Below are 22,262 nucleotides of genomic sequence, written 5' to 3' on the forward strand. Positions count from 1 at the left end.
ATGTTTCAACAGAGTCAACTGCTGTAGCTTTAGGTTCTGTAGGCTGAATAGGTGGAAATGTAAAGGTAGTGTTTTTGAGGCATCGCAACAACAATGAGAATTTAGGAAATTCTTTCAAAGCAAAGGAAATTAAATAATTTGCTGATTAAATACACCATACGGACAAACAGTATTGAGAGACCTACACATTATACCTACAGGAGCTTTCATGATATCTCGTTCTAAATCCACAGGCATTTATATGGAGTTGCCCCCCGACCCTAACAGCAGGTTTGGAACCCTGGAGTTATTGAATAGAGCAATGCAGAGCCCTGGAGACTTTTATGCACTATGAGCCTTAGCTCTTGACAACCCTGCTCTGTAGTGTTAGATGGCCTACCACTTCATGGCTAAGTTGCTGTTGTTCTTAAGCACTTCTACTTTTTAATAATACCACTCACAGTTTATGAAGAGATATCTCGAAGGGAAGAAAATTCACAAACTGACTTGTTGTAGCAGTGGCTCCTATTACAGAACCACACTGAAATTCAGTGAGCTCTTTAGAACCACACATTCTTTCACTAAGGTGTGCAAAGGCAGACTGCATGGCCGGGTGCTTGTGGCAATGGGACTGAAAGATACATCTGAGTTTGGTGATAAAATGGTGTGTCCCAAAACATTGTTTTCTTCCTATAGTGCAGTGTATTTCTAAACATTCCAGTTACTGAAATTTCCCGAGTTTAAAAATGGAAGTAATATGAATAATATGGATAATAATCAATCCATTTGTGCCATGATTCATATTCTTTGACTCTTTGATTCTCTTAAAAAGCCTATGGCAAAAGTATTTTTACAAACTTCTATTACCAAGAAATAGCTCCGCCAGTTTGTACAGAAGTCCATGTACTTACTGAATAATACACCTTAGTGTGTAATAACTTAAATGACATCACATCAGTGTTTCAGTATTTAGGAAGTTCTGAAAATAAATCTGGTTTTGTGCTGTTGATTCTTTTGGTGGACGTTTTCCCCAGCAGAAATCCTGTGTTTGTGAAACAATCACACTATTCCTCTGTCCTGTTCAGACATGTTAAAGTCTGGTTCCCCTGGTGTGTATGTATGTGTGTGTGATGGGTATCAACACTTATTGGGGATGTCCTCTAAAACAATTCACAGAACCCTCCACACTGCACCGCGGAAATGAAGGGCCTGTCGAGGCTGTAGTTAAACCAACATAAGTGATGATAGGAGTGACACCAGTGTATCTGACTGAGCTCTCGGTCAAAGCCTGCTGTTCCTTAAATAAAGTTTCAGCCTGCTGTTTCCATAGCAGCCTCTGCTTTATCGCTTTATCACACTGATCATGGTGCCAATACAGACGCTCCATTCAGCTCCACCATTAAAACCCAAAATAAGTTTTAATAAAAATCATCACCTTCTCCTTTAGAAAAGCCTTTAAAATCCCATCTCTTACTTTTTTTCTTGTTTTTTTTTTATCCTGACAACATTTATGAAGGATTATGTACGAACATATTATATATATATATATATATATATATATATATATATATATATATATATATATATATATATAATAATATCATATATGTATGTAAATATGTACATTTTCTCAGTTTTCGCTTTTTTGATTAACCTCATGTTGTACCTCGGCAACGGGACTGAATTATACATCTTTTCAGTTTGATGATTTAAAGGGGTCGCCAAATACGTTTCTCCTTATAGTGCAGTGTATTTCTAAACATTTCTATTACTGTAATTATGCAGTGTTTCTACATATGTTTTTAAACATTTTATAAGCATGGAGCAAAGAGTTGAAAGGGAGTAATATGAATAAACATCTTTGTACAAACACCCTTTCCTTAGACTCTGTATGCAGTATGCATTAACCCCTCAAAATGCCCAAAATAATTTTAAATAAAAATGATAAGCCTTAAAAGTCCCATGTCCTACATTTTTCTTGTTTTTTTTTTTATCATAACATCTGTACAACATACAACATTCATAAGGGTTTATGTACCAAAACTATAATATTATACAGTATATTATAAAAATATATATAATATATATAATATATGTGCCATAATTCACTTTTAAATCACCATTTTCTCTCTTTGATCAACCGCTCTTAGTGCCTCAGCATTAAACAATGTATTATTTTGTTACTGTGCCTTTAAGAGTGATGTATGTAAATGAGTTCTGTTCTGGTTTGTTGATAGGCTGAACAGGTGGATATATGCAAATACGGTGTCTTTCCTCATGGCACAACAATAATGACGAATTTACAAGAGGCTGTTTTTTGTAGCTTAGTTTCAATGTATGAACTTTATGGTCTAGAGATTGAAACTTTAACTATAAAAAAGTGCAGAAAATGAATATGTCCATCATATGGGTCCTTCAGACTTCAGGACCAGCAGAGTTACCAATTTCCTTTTCCTTTCAATTTCCGGGGAATCGTTTCATTGATGACAGCATCTGCTTTTCCCACACCCAGGCTCATCATTTTCATTTGAAGGAAGAGCGGTTCATATGTTGATAGATGCTGGATGCTGAAGTAGTTTGTGAACTGCTGTTTCTGTACTTCTTTACAGGTTATTTCATAGAAGTGCAAAACATAAGTAGCAATGGCCTAAGTATCATTTTAGGCACCTCTACCCACCTCTAAGCCGAAGCATAGACAAGACACAACAGTTAACACAAAATTATACTGAATAAATATTTAATCAAGTGTTAACTGAATGTAAGTGTGATCATCTACAAAGCCAATGTCATCAGAGGTTATACAACCGTGCAGTAACATTAGGTTCCACCAATGCCTCTACACATGTCTTCATCAAACTGCACAACGATCTGCCATCTAAAATCTTTTATTTAATTTTTTTTTAAATATATTTTAGTAATAGAAAGGGTTCCCAACTGCTTGGATAAAACTTATATACAATGACTTACATTAGAAGTTAAGAATATATTTTTTTTATATAAATAAGATAAGATCTGTTATTGGTCCCACAGTGTATATATATTATTTGTGAATTTCACTACTGTGTTACTATATACTATGACAAAAGCATTAATAGGCCTGTCACTATAATTATGTTATTGATATTTATAGATGGACATGACCTTAATATTTTTTTACTGACTTTGATATTGCCCATAGTCTTTCATGTGGGGCTGGGCGATATGGTAAAAAAAATACTATATCATGATATTTAAAGACATTCACGAGACATAACGGTAGTGACAGATTCTTAAAAACCACTATTCAGATACCTTCCCATACAGAATACAGTTATTTTTGTTCAACATCTGCCGCAGTTCATCTTATTAAACCTCGTCTAGTTACACTGTTTGTAATGAAACCTGCAGTTGATCAGTGTTCTTTAAGCACTAACAATATTCTCGATATGCTTAGAAAAGCATATTGTGGATCATGATAACAAACTTAATCGAGTGTTAGCTGAATATAAGGGTGATCATCTACAAAGCATTGACAGCAGACTCTTCACAGAGATTTTTTTTCTATTGAATCTAGTGTGTGTGAGGGACGCATGTTCTCTGTTGTAATATGCAAGCGCCTGGAAAAGTTAAGGGACAGTATAGCAGGCATCTAATACCGCTCAGAATTATAGTTCTTCTAATTATTGTTATCAAAGTAGCTACTTATCTACTACTCTGGGTTTGCAGTCAACTATTTATAAATCTTCAGAAAATGGGCCTTAACTCAGTGAACGCAGTGTTAGAGCTGTTTTTATGTGGGATCTAACAGCGCCACCTCCTGGTGATACAGTGTTTGCACAAACAAAATACTTACACAGCGACATCATCATATTACACACACTACACATATTACTTAGAATAAAAAATTAAAAACGTATGTGACATCAAAACTTTTCTTTCATTACATATTTTTCATTAAACGATCCTGGCATATTTAAGTTGATATATTAGCTACACATGTCTTCACCAAACTGCACACCGATGCAATAAAATCCTAATAAATCCTGAAAAAATCTTTTATTTTATATATTAATTTTAGTAATAGAGAGGGCTCCCAACTGCTTGGATAAAATCGATATACAATGACTTACATTAGAAATTAAGAAGAACATTTTTAATGAAATAAGATAAGATAAGATAATCTTTGACTAGTCACTGTGGGGAAATTCACAAATAATATATTATTTGTGAATTTTCTCACTGTGGGACTATATACAATGACTGTGTAAAAAAAAAAAAAAAAGTGAAAAAACAGGGGTTTCCAAAACTAGAGTAAAAAAAAAAAACATGCAAAGACTATTTGACTCCTAACAACCATACAATACTTGGTAGAAGAGGAAATTAAACAAATCAAACAAAGGAGCTACCGGTAAACCAATAGACCCCACCCCAGATTCCAGACCTTAACATCGTTGAATATATTTAATATTAATTAAATAATGACATACAAAAAATGATTCAAGCTCTAAGACTTAACTTTAGAGGCGGGGAAAATACACTGAATACAAGTGTGTTGAAAAAAGAAAGATGTAATAAAGGTAAAAGGTGAACTTGCTAAATAGTAAAAAAAAATCTAATCTAAAATGTATTTATTTTTTATTATTATTAATTTTATGGTCTTTGTAGAAATAAATAAAATAAAATAAATGTATGTCATTTTGCACAGTCCTGCTTGTTTTTGTCTCATTTTTCTATTGTTAATAAAGTAATATTTAATAAAAGTACTCACATGTTCACTGAAGTGCAAATGCAGTAAACTGTAGTAAAGTAATATTTTCGCTCTCCTGATGTTAATGTCCCTTCCGAGCTGCCGTATCAACTGAACGCAGCTAGGTCACGTGGCCTACCGTGTGATGAGGCTGGGCTGCTGCTGCTCTTCTCTTGTCGCGCAGAGTTTCGTGTTCTGCCCCTCTCAGTGGATCAGATACGGCTGACCAGCACATTTACACCCACCTGAACAGCTCAGAGGAATTGGAGTGAGTTGTCGGGAGGACCTCCGCCTCGGTCTGCTGTGAGTTTTGGGTCGGTTTGTCTGGTTTTAACGCCGTGTTTATGTTCTTCACAGGCTCAGACTGGCGCTAGCTCTGTTGTTGTAGCCACTGTTGTTGTGTTGTAGCGGTGTTTAAGACAATGACAGCTCAGAAACGGTCAAATTATCGATGTTTCTTGACGTGTCTAATGTGTTTAACCAGGGAAATACGACTCTCAGGCCTGTCAGAACAGTGTGAACATATTCAGGATCATTACAAAAGCCCCTTCAGTCCACGCCTAGCTAACCTGTATTTAGCTAGTGCTAGCTAGCTAGCAAAAGCTAGCTAAGCTAACCTGCTTTTGTTCAATTTCATACAAGTTTAATGAACGTTATGTTTTCATGCACTGTGTTGCTATCGTTTCATTGACAACTGTTATGTATCGGTAGCTACTACCAAAACCACGTATAAATAATGCTAGCTATATATTAACCCTACCCTAACTACAAGCTTATGAATGGTAGCTATAATACATGTTCATGAATGGCCATTAGTTAGGTCAGAAACGCCTTAAAATCATTATGAACAGTGACCTGCTGCTTTCCAAACAGTTCCCCACATTCATCCATCCATCCTGTTAAGGCTCAGATTTTGCAGGTTCCTGATCTTCCTGTGTGTTCTTCATTAGTCAGCGGTCAGTGTTCTGCCTGCCAGCTTCAGCATAGATCAGTTACTAACTTTTTAACAGTTTACAGATAGATAGATAGATCACTTTATTTATCCCACAGGGAAAGTCAGTTTTTACAGCAGCAAAATCAAACAAGAGAGCAGCATGATAGAGGCATAAAAGCGTAAAAAGTGATTGTAGTGCAGTAATAATTACATTAATATAATGTAATATACAGAATGAATTATGTGTAATGTAACAGTGCAGTAACTACATTAATATAATGTAGTGATGTAAGGCATCCTGGGGTATCATTACAGTATAGAGTTTTATCACCAATAGAAGCCTTTCTTATAGGTTGCTAATGATTTTATTTCATTCATCAGCATAAATAACACATGGAATTGTCTACAGTTCTAAGCTATATTGATGACCCTCACATTTTTAGCTTTGTTGTTGTTAATGACACCCCTTCTAATGTTTGTTGACCTAATGTAAAGTTGTAAAGTTGACCCCACTGCTGACACAGCATGCCTAGTCCCTGTAGACAACTACTGCCAATGGAATAGGACTCTCTGGAGCAGATTAAATGAACCCATTGGCACAATGTCTAATGCCAGATGTGGGCTAGAGGGGTACAAAGCACCCCAGCATTGAGATGTGGAGCAGTGTGTTCCCAGGAAAGCCTTCCCTGGACTGTACAGACATTAATTCAACAAGAGCAGGATACAGTTTTGATGAGATGTTCAACACTGACTCAGAAGATGTCTGAGCTTTAACAGTAGAGATGAATATGGACTCACTGCTTGGTTAGAGACACTGTTGGACTTATTTTTGCTATGTGCCGTGTTATAAATAAACAATTCAGCCATTTGTAAGTGTAAAATGGAATACTTATGTAAAAGGGATCCAGTTGCCCCTTATAACTATTAATTTAATTAAGTAACTTATTTATTGAGCAATTAATAAGGCCTTAATTGAAAGTTTGTGGTGCAACCATTTCTCTTAGCCACATATACAATGTCTTATTCAAACGTATGTGTCCTTCTTGATGCTGTTCGCAGAGTGATGGAGAAGCTCTGGGGAGGGCACTGTCTTCAGTCAGGTGTGCTATGAGCTTTTGGATAGCACCCACTGTGCTATAATCCACCCAGCACATCCGCTCCAACCCCCGACCCATGGCCTCCGGTTACCCTCCTCCGTTTGAAGGCTCGACCGAGGTGAAGGAGGGCTTCCTCTGCCCTCTTTGTCTGAAGGACCTGCAGTCTTTCTATCAGCTGCAGGACCACTATGAGGAGGAGCACTCGGGAGACAACCACCATGTAGGAGGACAACTAAAGAGTGAGTGCTTTTTACTGCCTGCTCTTAGAATGGTTAAATCAGTGCTTCTCAATCCAAATCCTAAAGTAAGTCCTGGCCTGCGCATTTCAGTGTTGTCTGTACCCCAATATGCCTGATTCGGTTCTTCAGTGAATTAGCAAACCCATCCTGTCTTGACCTGGGTGTGCAGGAGTAGAGGCAAAGACCATGATTGAGAATGCCTCCTGGATTAACTGGTAGGGTTGTTCTTTAGATCTTAAGATCACCTTTGTTTAATCCAAGATGAGAACAGAAATGTGGTTTGAACGGAACGTTCTAAACATGTCTCCAGTCTTTAGGTTTGGTTAGATGTAGGAAAGATTCATTTCCCACTGTGTGCACCCCAGTTGGTTGATGTTTAGTGCACCACCCTGTATGAATTGTCTACTATATGCAAACAAAAACAGATTCAATGACTCACTCAGTATAGTGAGTATCAGAACACGACCACTAACTGCACAAAGATGATTGATCCATCTTTATAGGACAATGATAATACACTAAGCATGGTCACACATCTCAAGTGATATGAGTCTGGTGTTTCAGTGGAGAGCAAAGTCGCATTCTATAGTTTGAGTGGGGGAACATTTTGGCATAAACTATCAAAGGAACCCATTGTCCTAATATTCTCATTATCAAAAGTTTATAACAATTGTTACAGTGAAACAGTAACAGATGTTTGAATTGCATTATTATGCTATTGTGTTATTATATCAGTGGCATAAAATGAGTAATATTGTTAATGCAATTATTTAAATTGCTCTAAAAAAAAAAAAGTTGTCAAGCCTATGTATTGAAAAAAAGTATGGGTAAAATTTCCATGCTGTTACTCAGGTTTGGTGCAGAAGGCAAAGAAGGCCAAAGACAAGCTCCTGAAACGTGACGGAGATGAGAGGACAGAGACCAGCTATGAGTCTTTCTACTATGGAGGAGTGGACCCCTATATGTGGGAGCCTCAGGAACTGGGTGAGACTGAGTCTGCTGGAAATACTGCTGATGCCAGGGCATAAAACCTACTAATTATCCAAACGTTTTAATTGGAGATGGTACCCTTCCAGTACTCTGTGTTATGCTGATATAAGTAGAAAGCATTGGACTGATAATATCAGTGCTAGAAAAGAGTAAATCCAGTCTGTTTGTTTAAGTAATACTAGGCCAAAGTGTCACAGAATTGTTTGTAGCTGAAAATATTGAATTTGTATCAGTCAAAACTCATTACTTCAGTATTGGTTTTGAAAAAAGACAACATAATATTGTTCCCCTACCCTTTAAATGTTATTTAACTTTGTTTATGGATGATGTATTGCAACTTGTTTTGTATGTAAGTGTTTAATAATTGTAGCCTGGTCTAAGGCCTCAAAAGTGTGTTAATCCTGTTTGTGTGTTTGATTAGGAGCCACCCGGAGTCACCTGGATCTTTTTAAGAAACACAGAGCTGCCAGGATTGACCATTATGTCATTGAGGTCAACAAACGCATCATTAGGTTGGAGAAGGTGAATTTTTGGCTGTGCTACTGTTGCATCAATGCTTGGGTGAACATGTAATCTTTAGGAAACCGTATGATGTTTTTTATTCATACAATGGCATTTTTATAAGCTAGTGCCCAATCAGAGCCTCATACTCTTGAGTAATGAACTACATTCTAAATATAGAGCAATGCAAGTAACATTCACATTTCGTCTGTTTTTCCCAGCTTACTTCCTTCGACAGAACCAACATGGACGCTGGGAAGATAAGAGGTGGGGAAGAGATGTAGAGATACTCAAGATATGGTTACAAAGTTTCCTTTGCCTTGCGGTAGTTACAGTGTTGTGACCAAAACACGGTTTGTTTATTCAGCGTTGGAGAAGTCAGTGGTGCCATGGGTGAGTGATCAGGATGTACCGTTCTGCCCAGACTGCGGGGGCAAGTTTAACATCAGAAACCGCCGCCATCACTGCCGTCTCTGTGGCTCCATTATGTGCAGGAAGTGCATGGAGTTTGTGCCTCTACAGCTGGCCTGTAAGTTGCTGCATACACACACGCACAGACAAGGGTTTGCTTTCAGACAATCAAGAAAATAGTTTTTAAGGATTTATCTGGGCAATAAGTGCTTTCTTGCTCATAAAAGTAATTGCTTGTTTTGATTTGATTAAACATCTAGCATACTTAAACATAATCAATACTGATTAGCAGATTAGCGCTAATCCGGTGGTATTTACAAACACAAAGCTGACTCAAGGAAATCTTGGAAATGGCTAAGCTAGCACTAACACGTCACAAAGGGTAGCCTAAAGGTTCTGCACAGTTCTGTATGTATATTACAGATAATGACTGTCAAACTTGTTATTTATAGTACACTCTGCATTTGTTGTCAGGTAAACTAACCAGCAGCACCCGAGAGGCACTGTGTGTGCCAGGCAGTCCCGGGAAGGGTGGGTCCCCTGGTGCTGGAGGTCCTGTAGCACCACAGCAACAACTTCCACGTCGTGGTTCCATCAGCAGCCTCTCCTCAGTCAGTTCTGTGCTGGAGGAGAAGGATGAAGATCGTATTCGCTGCTGCAGCCACTGCATGGATGCGCTGCTCCGTCACCAGCGCAAGCTGGAGGAGAAAGACCACGTGCCCGACATTGTCAAACTCTATGAGGTACAGAGTGAGCGAGGGCTGAGGTCGGATATGTGGTGCACAGTTTAGTGTTATACTTATCTAGCTGTTCTTTAAGGAAGTACTTCAGTGCATAATCAATAAATCTGCATAGCTACTACAGGGGAAAGATGTGGAGAAGTAAGCAGTGACTTGTAGATTTTTCTGCTTGTGATAGTGTAAACTAAATAAAATATAAACTAAAGTGGTATAACTGTCAATCAGCTGTCTTAGCAAACTCTATTGCGCTACTATTAACTAGCAAATGTGGTGTGGCAAGCAGAACTAAGGGTGCTTTCACACTTGTTTTGTCTGGACATTCACACTTTTTAGTTTAGTCCAGAACCAAAATAGCAGATATAAAATTTAGTCTGATCAAAAGATCCAGTCTGGAGCAACTGCATCATGGTTTGGTTTGTTTGCAGGGTGGAAACACAGACTTTCAGACCAATAACAGGAAGTTGAGGCAGACTATCATCACCCATTAAACAATAGAAGAAGAAAAAGAACAGGAGAAGATGTGAAAATGAGCCGTAGAGGAGGAGGTGTATTTAATTGAAATTTGGTTTAGTCAAAAGTCAACCTAATAAAAACATGCAATAAATGACGAAATGTATACGTTATTTCCGGGAAGGATGAGCGTGAGTGAGCGGATATGACAGAACGGGAGAGAGGCTCCGACTTCAGATGCACTCACTTCTACAAACCAATCAATGTCAATTGTATAGAAGGTGATGAAGACTGGACATCTTGCAAAATTATTAAATTAAAATGTGGAAAAAACGAAAAACTAACCGGCTTAAATTAATACGCTGTACCAAACACATGAACCTTGGTTTGGAAACGGGACCTGCGTCCGGACTTTCAGGAGAGAAAATGCCTTAAAACTAAGCAAAACTAAACTAAGCTGAAAAAAAGACTGCTGTCCAGGTTTTAGTTTGTGAAGGAATGCAACTGCTAAACTATCTTCCATTTCAGCTGTCATTGAAAGCCCGCTTTTCCTTCAAAACATAGAGCAGTTTGTAATTATTTACACACTAAACACACCTGATCCAGTTTATCAAGCCTTGTGGCAAATCCTCATGTGATAATCAGGTGGCTGTGATTAGAGATACAATAAAATGAACATGAATAGAGCAGCAGGAAAATCACTAGAAGCAAGATTTCTGCCTTCTGCCTTCTACCCTTTACAGAAATGCACTGCATTCAGAACACCAGCAATAGTTTGTTCCCTATTCTCCCATTTGTCAGAGATATCTTGTGTTTATCTTTCAGCTGAAGTGTTTCTTTGTTCTCACTGTCACTGGCAAAATTCCCACCAGTCACTTCCTTTCACTGTGGTGTATTCTTCATGTTGACTTTGTCCTCCTGTGTCTTCCTGTCTGCAGAGGTTGAGGATGTGTATGGAGAAGGTGGACGAGAAGGCTCCAGAGTACATCCGCATGGCTGAGTCGCTCAAGTAAGCCTTCCTGCCCTTGGTGTCCAAGCGGTACCATAAACCTTATACAGAAACACTGAGCCACTTTCCATGCATGAACATGTAGCTCCTTCAATACAAACATATATGTACACAGAAACATCAAGTAACATTGTAAAGGTAGTTTTTAAATGGGTGTTGCTTGCTTGCATTGAGCTGTGGAACAGATGGTGCTCATTCCAATGCTTGGGATGAGTTTGGGAATTTTTATGTAACCAAGTATATTCATTGATATCACCAGTATATTCATAAATTTATATTTTTATTTGAGAATATCTTATTATAATAAAGCGATAAAGCGATTCATTGACCACATGGCTTTATTATAACAGTGATCGGGTTGGTATTGTCCAATATTTAGCATTAAAATTGCTGATGCTGTCATCATATACATGTTTGTACAAAGCTTGTCTGTCTTCTGCAGTGCCGGTGAGACCGCCTATAATCTGGAAACTGCTGGTGTTCTTAGACTGGAGGTGCAGAAGTACTATGAACATATTGATGCTCTGAGGTAGGCTGCATGCACAGGTATTACATACATAGACCTGCTGTGATTTTGATAAAAGTGCTTGTCAAATTTGAACCAGTGCATGTTCATATATTGTAGCAAGAAGATTCTAACACTAGGGACAAAGGATGAGGTGCAGCCACATCCAAGGACGCTCCAGCTGCAGAGGATGGTGCGCTACTCGGCAACATTGTTTGTACAGGTGAGATTCCTATACTGCATATACTCGCACAGTCTGCATTCGCAACTGCTTAAAGGGGAATGGTTACCTATGTCTACTAGCAAATGGTTTGGATGTACTGAGCTATGGCCAAGTTCCCTATCTAAAACTGCACAGAGGATCTCTGAGATGGAAGTGAAGAAGGCTTGACTGTATGAGTGCTCATCTTTAACCCAGCCCCTCTGTCTACTTGAGAAATGTATCTATGCATATGTTCCCTTGTAGATCCTCATTTATCCTCGTGTTCCCTCGTATTTCCTCGTTCTTATTCTACAGGAAAAGTTGTTAGGTCTGATGTCTCTTCCTACAAAGGAGAAATATGAGGAACTGAAAGAGAAGAGGAGAGAAGAGCAGGAGAAAAGGATCCAACAAGAGAGACTGGTGAGGATTTGTATGATAAAACTAAATATGATGTTAAAATGAATTCAGTAGTTGAGAGATAAGACATGTTTGGTTCTTTAGTTTTATAGTGGAGCTGAAAGGCTAGTGTAGCTAACAAATAAAAGAAGGCTATAGGCAGCAATTTGGCTTTCTTCATCAAATCATCACACACTTGCCTCATATTGTGGGAATTTGTCAAAATTACAGACAACATTCAGGCTTCAGAATGGCTACTACTACATAGTTTTATTTTTGAGAGGCTGCACTCTTCAGCACAGTAAGCTAATAATTGCTTTAGTAATCTCTCTGCTCAGACACACCCACTACACCTGAAAATTAATCCAGGTGTGTTTAAGTAAGAAAGTTGCTACTCTGCTGGAAGCTGTCCCTCCAGGACTGGATCTGAAGAGTCCTATATTTATGGAAAATCATTCTCAACAATATGTAAAAATAAGCCTATGTGCCTTTTCAGATGCTTAGCACCTCATGGCCCTGTGTTTAACTCCCCTACATACATACTTACAATTAGCAGGCTCAAGATTCTCTACAAGGGAAGCTTTTTGTGTCTGTGTTTCTATTAAGACATCCATTTGTCCTCCTCCAGACTTAGCAAAACTGCTTTGTTACACTGTAATATTTATTTGTAAAGAGCTTTTTACAACTGATGTTACAAAGGAGCTTTAGAATATGAACATAGAACAGTCCTTTTAATCAGTTCCTTTCTCCTTCTTCCACTTGCAGGCAGCCCTGGAGTCACAAAAGCGGCGGTCTGAAATTGACAGGAACCGTGCTACCCTCAGTGCTAATGGAGATGCCCCCCGGCCTGCCCAAGGACCTCGCATGACCAAAGCTGGGGGCTGGTTGCCCTCATCAGACACCGTCCACTCACGTAGTCGTGAACTGGATGACCCTCTGCTACAGCAGATTGACAACATTGAGTCATTCCTGCGACAAGCGCGTGCGGCCAATCGCACCGACGAGATTGCCATGTTGGAGGAGAACCTGCGGCAGCTGCAGGACGAGTTTGATGCCCAGCAGACCAGCAGGGCCCTTGAGCTGTCTCAGCGGCTGGCCGACGAGGAGAGCCTGCAACAGAGCCAGATTCAGTACCTTCAGCAGAGGGAGCTGGAGGGTAAAGTGCACATCAGAGCAAGATCCTTGGATTTCGGTGAAGGAAAAAACGCAGAAGAACGTATGGAGAAGGAACATGATTCTAAAGAAGATCTAAATGCAAGCCCGGTTCTTAGTCCACTGCTTAAGACTCAGTCGATTAAATCATTTCCACGTTTACCAGGAAATTCTCCACCGCTGCAGAGAGATCAGCGTACGCCAACACCCCCTGCAGGGGAGACGCGGAACAGCAGCGGCACTGTTTCACTAAATCCATTCGATGAGGAAGATTCCACTCCGATTGAGGAAGACCCCACAAACCCTTTCAGTGAGGAGATCCAGAAAGAACACAGCCAAGCATCAAGCACCCAAAACAAAGAGTACAACCCTTTCGAAGACGAGGAGATTGAGGAAAAGGAAGGGAAGGACAGTGCCCCCAGCAATCCCTTTGAAGATGACGCTGACGACGACGACAGAGGTAACCCCTTCAAACTGACACCTAATGAGACGCCAGCTGCTTCAACCAATCCTTTTGATGACGACGACGATGACGACGGCCCGGCAATGGACGACTTAATCGAGGAAGAGTTGCTGCTGCAGCAGATTGATAACATTCGTGCGTACATATTTGATGCCAAGCTTAGCGGACGCACCGACGAAGTGGAGTTGCTGTCACAAAACCTGAGAGAGCTACAGTGCACCCTACAGGAGCAAAAGAGAAAAACACACTGACCACCGTCCAGGTTTTTTTTTTTTGGGGGGGGGGGGGGTCAAGCCTTGCTCGGGTTGTGGTGAAATGTCAAGAGAATACTGGAATGAAGGACACCTTTAACATGTCTTTAAATATCTTGCCATTCTTCTTAGTCAAAAAAGACTGCTAATAAGTGCGCACACACAAAAAAGACCCACTTCTAAGCACTCCTGATGTAGGGGGCACCCTCAGTCCAGCATGGTTTGGTGCTGCTCAGAAACACCTAATAAATCTGGACCAGGTGTGTCTGAGCAAGGAAATCACCAAACTGTGCTGGATTGTGATCCTTAAAGACCAGGAGAGTTTCCCTCACAGGAGAGTGCTGACTAAAGCACAAAGACATGAACTTATAACTGGACGCTCATTTGAGCTCTTGTTATATAGAGATAAGTAAGGTTGGATGAAACAAGACTTAACAGTTAAACCTGGAAAATTTCTGATCTGCACTCATGATTAAACCAGTATGTTGGGGTTCTTTAAATCCAGATCTGGTGGGCCAGTGTTTAGTAAGGTTTAGGAATCTCTCTGCTCAGACATACACACTACACCTAAAAATAAACAGACTGTTTAATCAAGGTGTGTTTAGGTAAAGAAGTTGCCAAACATCTTCTGGATGCTGTCCCTCCAGGACTGGATCTGAGGAGTCCTACATTTATGTTCTTTATGTAATTTATGTCTTGGTTATATAGAGCTTTTCTAATCTAATATTGTTAGCTAATCTAATAGAAACAGCCCAACACTTGTGAGCCAAGCCAACAAACGTACCTTGCAGTGGCGATTCAAATGCAAGCACCTCAACCGAAAAATCAAGCACTTTCTGCACACAGTCACCATATATGGATGACTAAGAGTGGCTCAGCAGTCAATTAGCTGCCATAAGTTGAAATCCTCAGCCATTCCACTTTGCCATCAGTGCCCGGAGTCTGGGAGAGTACAAATTTCTGTGTCTCTCTAGGTGGGCAGATGTTTGCCGGCACAGCCGTCTGTTAGCTAATGCAGTGGAGCTGGGGACCAGGGGCTTTCTTCAGAGCGAGGTGGCTGCCTGGCACTGCTGTATCCGCAGCAGTTCCAAAAGAGGCAGTGACTGGCTTTGCCTTTTTCGACAGAGACGTGTTAAGTCCTTACCCTCCTAGTATTGGGAGCACTGCTAGTGCTAGGGGGAGCTACAAAGAGGGGGTGGGTTTAATTGGCAGTACTAATTTGAGAGAAAAAGGGGGGGTACTAAAGAAATTTTTAAAAAGTCACCACAAATGGAGAATCGATATCCTTTGAATTCATGCCATTTTAAGGTTGACATTACGTTTTATGAGGTTTGTTTATTAAAGGGACACTCGACAACTTTTAAGTAGAAGTTTGACTAGGCTGGGCATGACACTATTGTCAACATGTGATAAATGCTGCTTTCTTCACCTGTACAGTTAACACATTTTTAGCCCAAGTGAAAGCGCAAGGTTTAGGGTGACATATTTTATGAGAGATTTTAGACTTTAGTGATAAATGTACCATGCTGCCATAACCAATGACCAACAGGCTACTTGCTGTACATGACTAAAGTTAGCATGTAAACATGGAGACACAAAGGCAAAGCATGTACGATGACCCTTGCATGCAGATGTTATGTATGGCATTACTACATACATGTATAAATTTCTTTGTGGTCAGTTTGTTAGCAGACTAACAAGTTAGGAATGCAACCTTTGGACGAAACCCCTTTTCACATGTTGGCCTTAGTATGATGCCACACGCAACAAACTTGTGGAAGCAAAAGTGGTGGAATGTCCCATAGGCAAGCAGTCACAGCATCGTAACGCCCCACTTTACATGTTATTAATGTAACTAATCGCAACTTGAACTAGCTTTGCAAAGCTTCTCTATATGGTTATGCTGTATCTTTACAGACTTTTGCAGTCCTTTTCGATGGCAGTGTTGGATGTATGCTTATTTTCTCTAAACCTCCGCTCTGAAATGGATATCCTGTCTAACACTAAATCAGTTCTGTGCTGTTCAAATGTCCTTCCTCTACAAACCATTTCACTTCAATTGAAAATTAAGAGCGTTAATGTTTATTTGATTGTTGTGTTGAGACTGAGGTTTATTTATCTCAAAACAAGCAGTATTCTATGTCAATTGTACCACTAAGAAGACACGTCTGCACAGGGCCAAGCGCAGAACGTTCCTGAAACACGCCTTGATGTTCTTCTAACAAGTAGGCCGAAGTAATGTGCTTGTGGCTAACGTGAATGAAATGTCTGGTAGCTTTTGAATAAAGATGCCTGTTCACATTTTAGAGCTATCAGAACACAAACAAACACTGCACTAATAAAAACGACCAAGTAAAATGACAGGGGTCATATGTATATTTTTTTCTTTCATGATGATAACTTTAGTAAGTCTGCATCACAAAATGCTAGTATTGCAGTTATACTGGAGACCATGATATTCCCAGCAGTATATTAGTAACATCTGTGGTTAAAGATTGGCTTCTATTATGTTACCCTAAACAGTTCACATTTGGTAACTATTTAACAGAAGTGATTTCATGAAAACATTGCCTTCCACAGAAACTCTCACCTGCTGATTAATGAGATTGTATGCTTTTAATAATATCATCTGCTGCTGATTTTATTAAAAAAATTATTAATTCAGTTTTTTGCAAAGTAAAGCAGTTTAGCTAACAGAAGCACCTGTCCATGTGTATCTGCATATATTTAAAACGCTGCATTTTAACCTCCTGTACACACACGAATGCTTTTTAAGATTTCTGAAAATGATGAGATTGTTACAGTGCACTTTGGTGAAACCCCAAAGTGTATGTTTTTTTTTCTATATAGTAAATAAGGCACAGCTTCTGCCTGATGAGTTATGGGGTCATAGAGAGCTGCCCTTTAAACACCCTTTAAAACCCTTTTAACTGCACTTTAAACACCGAGAATTCCAGTGTTAGTAAATGTGTTTTAGCTTTGTGTTGTATTTAAGCTAAATATGTTGCGACACTAGCTATGTACGAAACTGTGCCTTATTCACTATATAGGGTGCTACTTTGGGATTCTGCCAAGTGGTGTCTGAAAACAGTGCCCAAATGTCAGTGCACTGTAAAATTCCCACAATGCATCGAAATGTATAGTGTACAAACAATCTACACTAAACAGACATGGAATACCCATAATCCATTGTGTTGTTTGGTTTGAAGATTTGCATACAGCTTCTCAAAGAAAGGCCAACATTCTGACTGTTTACGAGACCATTGTTGCCAGATTTACAATAGCAATGGTTTATTAATAGGCCATGTTGGTTTGGTTTACCATTTGCGATGCACTCCACTATTACACAGAAAAGAGCTCACACACAACCACACAATCTTGTGGAATTCTGTTTCCTGTAATAGTGCTCTATATAGTGAGCTGGATTTTCACACATAGGCAATAGTGAATAGGGCACAATTTCAAACACCTGCTTTTTGAAGAATTTTACATAAATATGTTTGAGATGTTAGCGCCCCCTGCTGAGGACATTTTTGTGTTCTTCTGTAAACAGGGATTTTCAGAAAGCTGCTGGAGATTGAGAGCTACTTGCTACCTTTTAAAAAACACTCAGATAAATGCGACATGTTATTAACCTCTCAGCTACTTCACAGGAAGAGACACAGCTAACAACAGCTTGTCTTGTCTTGGTGGACATGTACACACACACACACTAATCTAATCTACTGATTCATAAATGCAGAATATCACATCTAATCATCAGTGCTGATTTTAGCTTTTGATGCTTCTTGGCTCACAGATGCTGATAAAACAGGTTGCATAAGGTTAAAAATTAAGTATTTACATTTTTATATTTGTTACTATGTAAATGATTCGGATGGCAAAATAAAATTACATTACAAAAAAAAGCTGCACACTGCGGCAGTCTAAGAAATCAGTATCAATCTGCTGCACAGACTGATTTTGGAACGGTAAAGTCCCAACATCTTGTAAACAAAAGTTTATTTCTCATTTTTAATGTAACAAAAGAAAAATGACAACTGTGCCAAGGCTGCATATTTCTAATGATTTCTTCAGTTCTTTTGCACGACACTGACATAAAACTGAAAGTTTTTTTTTTCCACAAGATGACTTCAGTCTTTTCAGGCATTGAAGAAAAATCCCAGACAGTCCTTAGTCCTCAGAACTAGCAGCCATTTTGGTTCTGTATTTGCCTGTCATCTCTTTTGGCAGGGGCACAAGGCCAGGGTGCGGAACTTGACCATCCACTTCACTAATGCACTCCCGCAGGAAGTACTTCTTGGGTCCGAAATTTGCTGGATTCGAAGCTTCCATCTTGGCCGTAGCTTCAGCCTGGAGAACCTTACTGTGAAGATAAAAGAGGAAAGTGGGGTCCATGACTTACAGCTAGGAGGTCTGCTTTTTTCTGTGCCAATATGACAAGAAACATTGTGAGACATGCCACAACATCACTGCACTGATCACACTGTAAATCGATTAAAATCAAATATATATATATATCGATATACTGCATATATCATCAAGTCTCAAGGCCCGGGCAAAAGAGGTCATAAAGCTAGCCAAGTAGCATCTGCTTACTTAAAGCAATACTATGCAGCATGTTTACGCTAAAAGAGCAGCTTCAAAGTCTGATGGTACTATTCATTATGACTTGGATCAGATCGGATCAGAACGACGTCAATCATTGCCACTTCGGGACAGAACACTGCTACTGAACTATGGAACTTTGGTGGAGCTGCATGAGACCTTTCGCAAGAAAAAAAGAAACAAAAAACAATGCACAACTCAAGGGTCTGTAAAATCCTATTATCTACTATATTGGTTTTCACTTTATACTTGTTAAGAAATGCACAGTATGCTTCGTATTAGAACAGTGGTGTAAAAGTTAAGAAGTCTCCACCACTGTAGGGGGAGCCCATGAGCAAATAAAACAATTCTCACATACTGCTGCTTTAATTGGCAAACATTCTTTGCAGCTGTGTTTCTCTATTCCTTTCAGTATTCTGGAATCTGTGCAAGGCTCTTCATAGTACCTAACAGTTTTGTTTGAAAAGAAATTACTCAATTACTTGTCATAATAATTATTAGCTAATATTCCTTAACCCCTTAATGCAGAAAGGCTTATTACACACTAAGGTGTATTATTTAGTAACTACAGGGACATTTGTACAAACCGGTGGTGCTAATCTTTGTTTCTCAGAAGTTTGTAATAACACTTTTGGCCTGTTGGCAAAAAAAAAAACTAAAAAAAACACTTACTCTGATTTGCCCAGAATCTTCTTCACATGCTGTGTTATTTCGTTATAGTCCTTTCCTTCCACGTCCACCAACACCTGCTCTCCGCTATCTGTGGTTTTGTTCACACAGAAACCACCACAGCAAAGTTTAGCAGTAATACTGCCGACTGACACATGGTAGTGTTTCTGGATTTGTATGTCAGGGGAAATATATAATAAAAATGTACATACCCAGGTAGAACCGGAGGAATGGGGACGGCGTCATGTTTTTGAACATCATTATTTGAACCCATGGATTTTTGTACTGGATTTGTGGAATGTTGAAGAACACAAACTTCCTGAAATGCACAAGAAAAAGCCAACAAGTTAAACCATGGTGATTCTTCAAATATGCCTAAGAAAGCAGGTCCAGAGCTACAGAATGTGATAAGAATTCCACTGCTGTTCTGTTATTAGAATGGTCCCCAACTAGTTCGGCGATATTCTTGAGTCGTTGTCTGCACAGCTTGTCTACAAAGTTGATCCACAAATGTTCAGGGCAGTGTGAGGACCATTCCAAAAGCTTTTATTTATTTTTTTTAACAAATCGAGTCTGTTTATTTAGTAAAGGGTGGATCTTGTGGCATGTTTGAGATCATTATCCTTCTATAGAAGCTGCATACCCATGGGCAGGTACGTAGATCCACCCTGACGCTTCACAGTCAGTGCCCTTTTCATGAAATGCGGTTCCTTTTTTTCCCCTCCAAACCTACATTTGCTCGTTGTGGCCGAAGAGTTCTATTTTGACTTGATCAGTCCACAGCACTGTCTGGCTCTAGATGTTCGGTAGCATACTTCAGATGCTTTGGAGTTCAAGGACGAGTCAAGGTTTTCCATGAAAATCATGTTTGTGCAAGCACCACCCTTTTGACTCAGGTCAACCTTCCTGCATGTGCTTGGCAGTCATATGGGGGTTTTATCATGATATTTTATCGTATCGTGATCAATTTTGTTATCATGATACACGCTTTTCTAAGCCTATCGGGAATACTGTTAGTGACTAATAAGCACAGATCAACTACACGCTTAATAACAAACAGTGCAATTAGACAAAGAGCAGCAGATGTCGAATAAAAATCACTGTATTCAGTACGGGGAGTATTTGAATAGTAGTTTTTTAAGAATCTGTTGCTACCAATGTGTCTATATATATATATATATATATATATACACATATACATACATGTAACGCTTAGGGCGTTATGGCCAAAGGTGGCCAATTTCTGGCACAAACAAGGATAGATAGGTGGGTGGATGGATGGATGCACTGACTAACTAACTTAACTGAAGGACGGAGGGTTGGCTGCTACTCTAGGGGCTGGTCACCCAATCAGGGGTTAGCTGTAAGCCAGGTCGCCTCGACTCTTTAGGTAAGTCCTTACACTGGATATTGGAACACTGCCGAGAGGATTTTATTACATAAAGCCACAAGGTAATAAAATTACTGAGGTACGGATATGAGGCATCTGACATGGCAAGAAATTATTATTTATTATATATATATTTTTTTTACAATTATTTGTAAATAAAAAACAGCTAACACTACAGTCTGATAGTAAACATGATTTTTTCCCCAAATAACTGTACACTATTTTACTATTTTACTTTACAGTATTCACGTATGCTTTACTGTACGCTATATGTAACATAATATATATGCTTTTAGAAAAAAATGAGAAACAATATTTAGAAAATAAACGCCGGCTGCTGCCGCTTCTGTGGGAATGAGCAGATTTATTAGATTGTTTAGTTGCTTATTAGTCATATTTTCATTTTCCACTTTAGCTAAACGGGGCAGTAATTTCTCTCTGGCCTCAGAAGTGAAGGTGGAAACGGGTAACTCGGATAAGAAGGGGTAAGAAGGGGTAAGAAGGGGTAAGGTTATTTTCAGGAGAGGTTCACCGAGGCGGACTGACCTTGCTCCCTCGCTCAGCTCCCCGTGCGTGTTATAATTCACCGTCATTATCTTCACTGAATTTTTGAAGACGACTTCTCCTTTCTGAAGGTACTCCAGGGTCCTCCGTATGGGGAACCTTCCTTTCATCGGCATGATTACAGCTGTTTAATTAAAACGCGTGTGTGTGTTTGTGATCTTTCTGTGCAGAATCTAGCTCATGTTCCTACTTTCCATCTGTGACTCTGGCGCATGTAGCTCGGACTGTACGAAATCGCTGCCGCCACCTTGCGGGTTGGAGGGTAATTACGTTAAACTGAGGGGAGGAGGTTGTAATGGTGTGCAGTTTGTTCTGTACTGATATTTATTTCTAAAAAAAAAAAAAAGAGAGAGAGAGAGAGAGAAATCATCGTGGTATTTGTGTGATTATCTCATTTTAATTCAGTAGAATCATGCTTGCAAGGGCGGTTCTAGCTAGTACGGCACCTTCAGCAGCCCTTCTGCACACCTTCCAAACCCTCTGAGGGCCTAAATGCAAACGGTTAATAGACATGAACGTTAATAATTCATTATATGTAATATTGTTTTGTATTCATCTATGGATTTTTTATTAATCTAAGTGTTAAAGTCTGGATTAAGGCCAAAGTACCAAAATATTGGACATTTAGACAATATTGTCTAAAACATTAGAAATGGAAATCATGATGATTTCAGCGCATAATGTTTTTTAGTGGTGCAATAAATAATATATTTAATATGTAAGATATTTCTTGTCGTTTCTTGTATTTTTTGTGATATCAGTTTTCTAACATAAAAAATTAATACCTGGGGACCTGAGTTTCCCTAATTAAGGAATCACCCGTATGAAAGAGTCTCATTATGCACAGCTACCTTATTGCTAACAAAATATACACAACTATAACTGAAACTGACATCTAAAAACTTTTGGGTATAAAATATCTGTAAGGCAAAGTCATGAAGTATATCATCCCATCTCGATGTAGACCTTCACAGACTGACTTTGCA

At 39.2% G+C, this 22,262-nt stretch overlaps 2 protein-coding genes across 2 annotated transcripts; one reads left to right on the forward strand and one right to left on the reverse strand.

Annotated features, from left to right (window-relative positions):
* The first annotated feature begins 4,854 nt into the window (after positions 1–4,854).
* rbsn (rabenosyn, RAB effector) lies at positions 4,855–14,077 on the forward strand. Its single transcript, XM_072682231.1, has 12 exons — positions 4,855–5,008; positions 6,699–6,975; positions 7,828–7,959; positions 8,387–8,487; positions 8,688–8,733; positions 8,834–8,995; positions 9,352–9,620; positions 11,006–11,076; positions 11,519–11,605; positions 11,702–11,804; positions 12,099–12,203; positions 12,945–14,077. The coding sequence occupies exons 2-12, from the start codon at positions 6,813–6,815 to the stop codon at positions 14,043–14,045; spliced, it is 2,340 nt and encodes a 779-aa protein (XP_072538332.1). The 5' UTR covers positions 4,855–5,008; positions 6,699–6,812; the 3' UTR covers positions 14,046–14,077.
* Positions 14,078–18,030: 3,953 nt separating this feature from the next.
* On the reverse strand, positions 18,031–21,491 carry mrps25 (mitochondrial ribosomal protein S25). The gene is made up of 4 exons (XM_072682232.1): positions 21,259–21,491; positions 19,535–19,641; positions 19,326–19,413; positions 18,031–18,411 (listed from the first exon to the last, which is right to left on the reverse strand). The coding sequence occupies exons 1-4, from the start codon at positions 21,390–21,392 to the stop codon at positions 18,219–18,221; spliced, it is 522 nt and encodes a 173-aa protein (XP_072538333.1). The 5' UTR covers positions 21,393–21,491; the 3' UTR covers positions 18,031–18,218.
* Positions 21,492–22,262: the final 771 nt, after the last annotated feature.

The sequence above is a fragment of the Salminus brasiliensis genome, chromosome 6 (genome assembly GCF_030463535.1).
Source record: "Salminus brasiliensis chromosome 6, fSalBra1.hap2, whole genome shotgun sequence".
In the NCBI taxonomy this organism is placed as follows: Eukaryota; Metazoa; Chordata; class Actinopteri; order Characiformes; family Bryconidae; genus Salminus; species Salminus brasiliensis.

What these genes read in the sequence shown, in the direction of transcription:
- rbsn (XM_072682231.1), top strand. Translation starts at nt 6,813, where the DNA reads ATGGCCTCCGGTTACCCTCCTCCGTTTGAAGGCTCGACCGAGGTGAAG. An exon ending in GCATCATTAGGTTGGAGAAG is followed by an intron (nt 8,488 to 8,687) that starts GTGAATTTTTGG and finishes TGTTTTTCCCAG; the next exon opens with CTTACTTCCTTCGACAGAAC. An exon ending in ACATTGTCAAACTCTATGAG is followed by an intron (nt 9,621 to 11,005) that starts GTACAGAGTGAG and finishes TCCTGTCTGCAG; the next exon opens with AGGTTGAGGATGTGTATGGA.
- mrps25 (XM_072682232.1), bottom strand. Translation starts at nt 21,392, where the DNA reads ATGCCGATGAAAGGAAGGTTCCCCATACGGAGGACCCTGGAGTACCTT. An exon ending in GAGCTGAGCGAGGGAGCAAG is followed by an intron (nt 19,642 to 21,258) that starts GTCAGTCCGCCT and finishes TGTGCATTTCAG; the next exon opens with GAAGTTTGTGTTCTTCAACA. An exon ending in AAGATTCTGGGCAAATCAGA is followed by an intron (nt 18,412 to 19,325) that starts GTAAGTGTTTTT and finishes TTATCTTCACAG; the next exon opens with TAAGGTTCTCCAGGCTGAAG.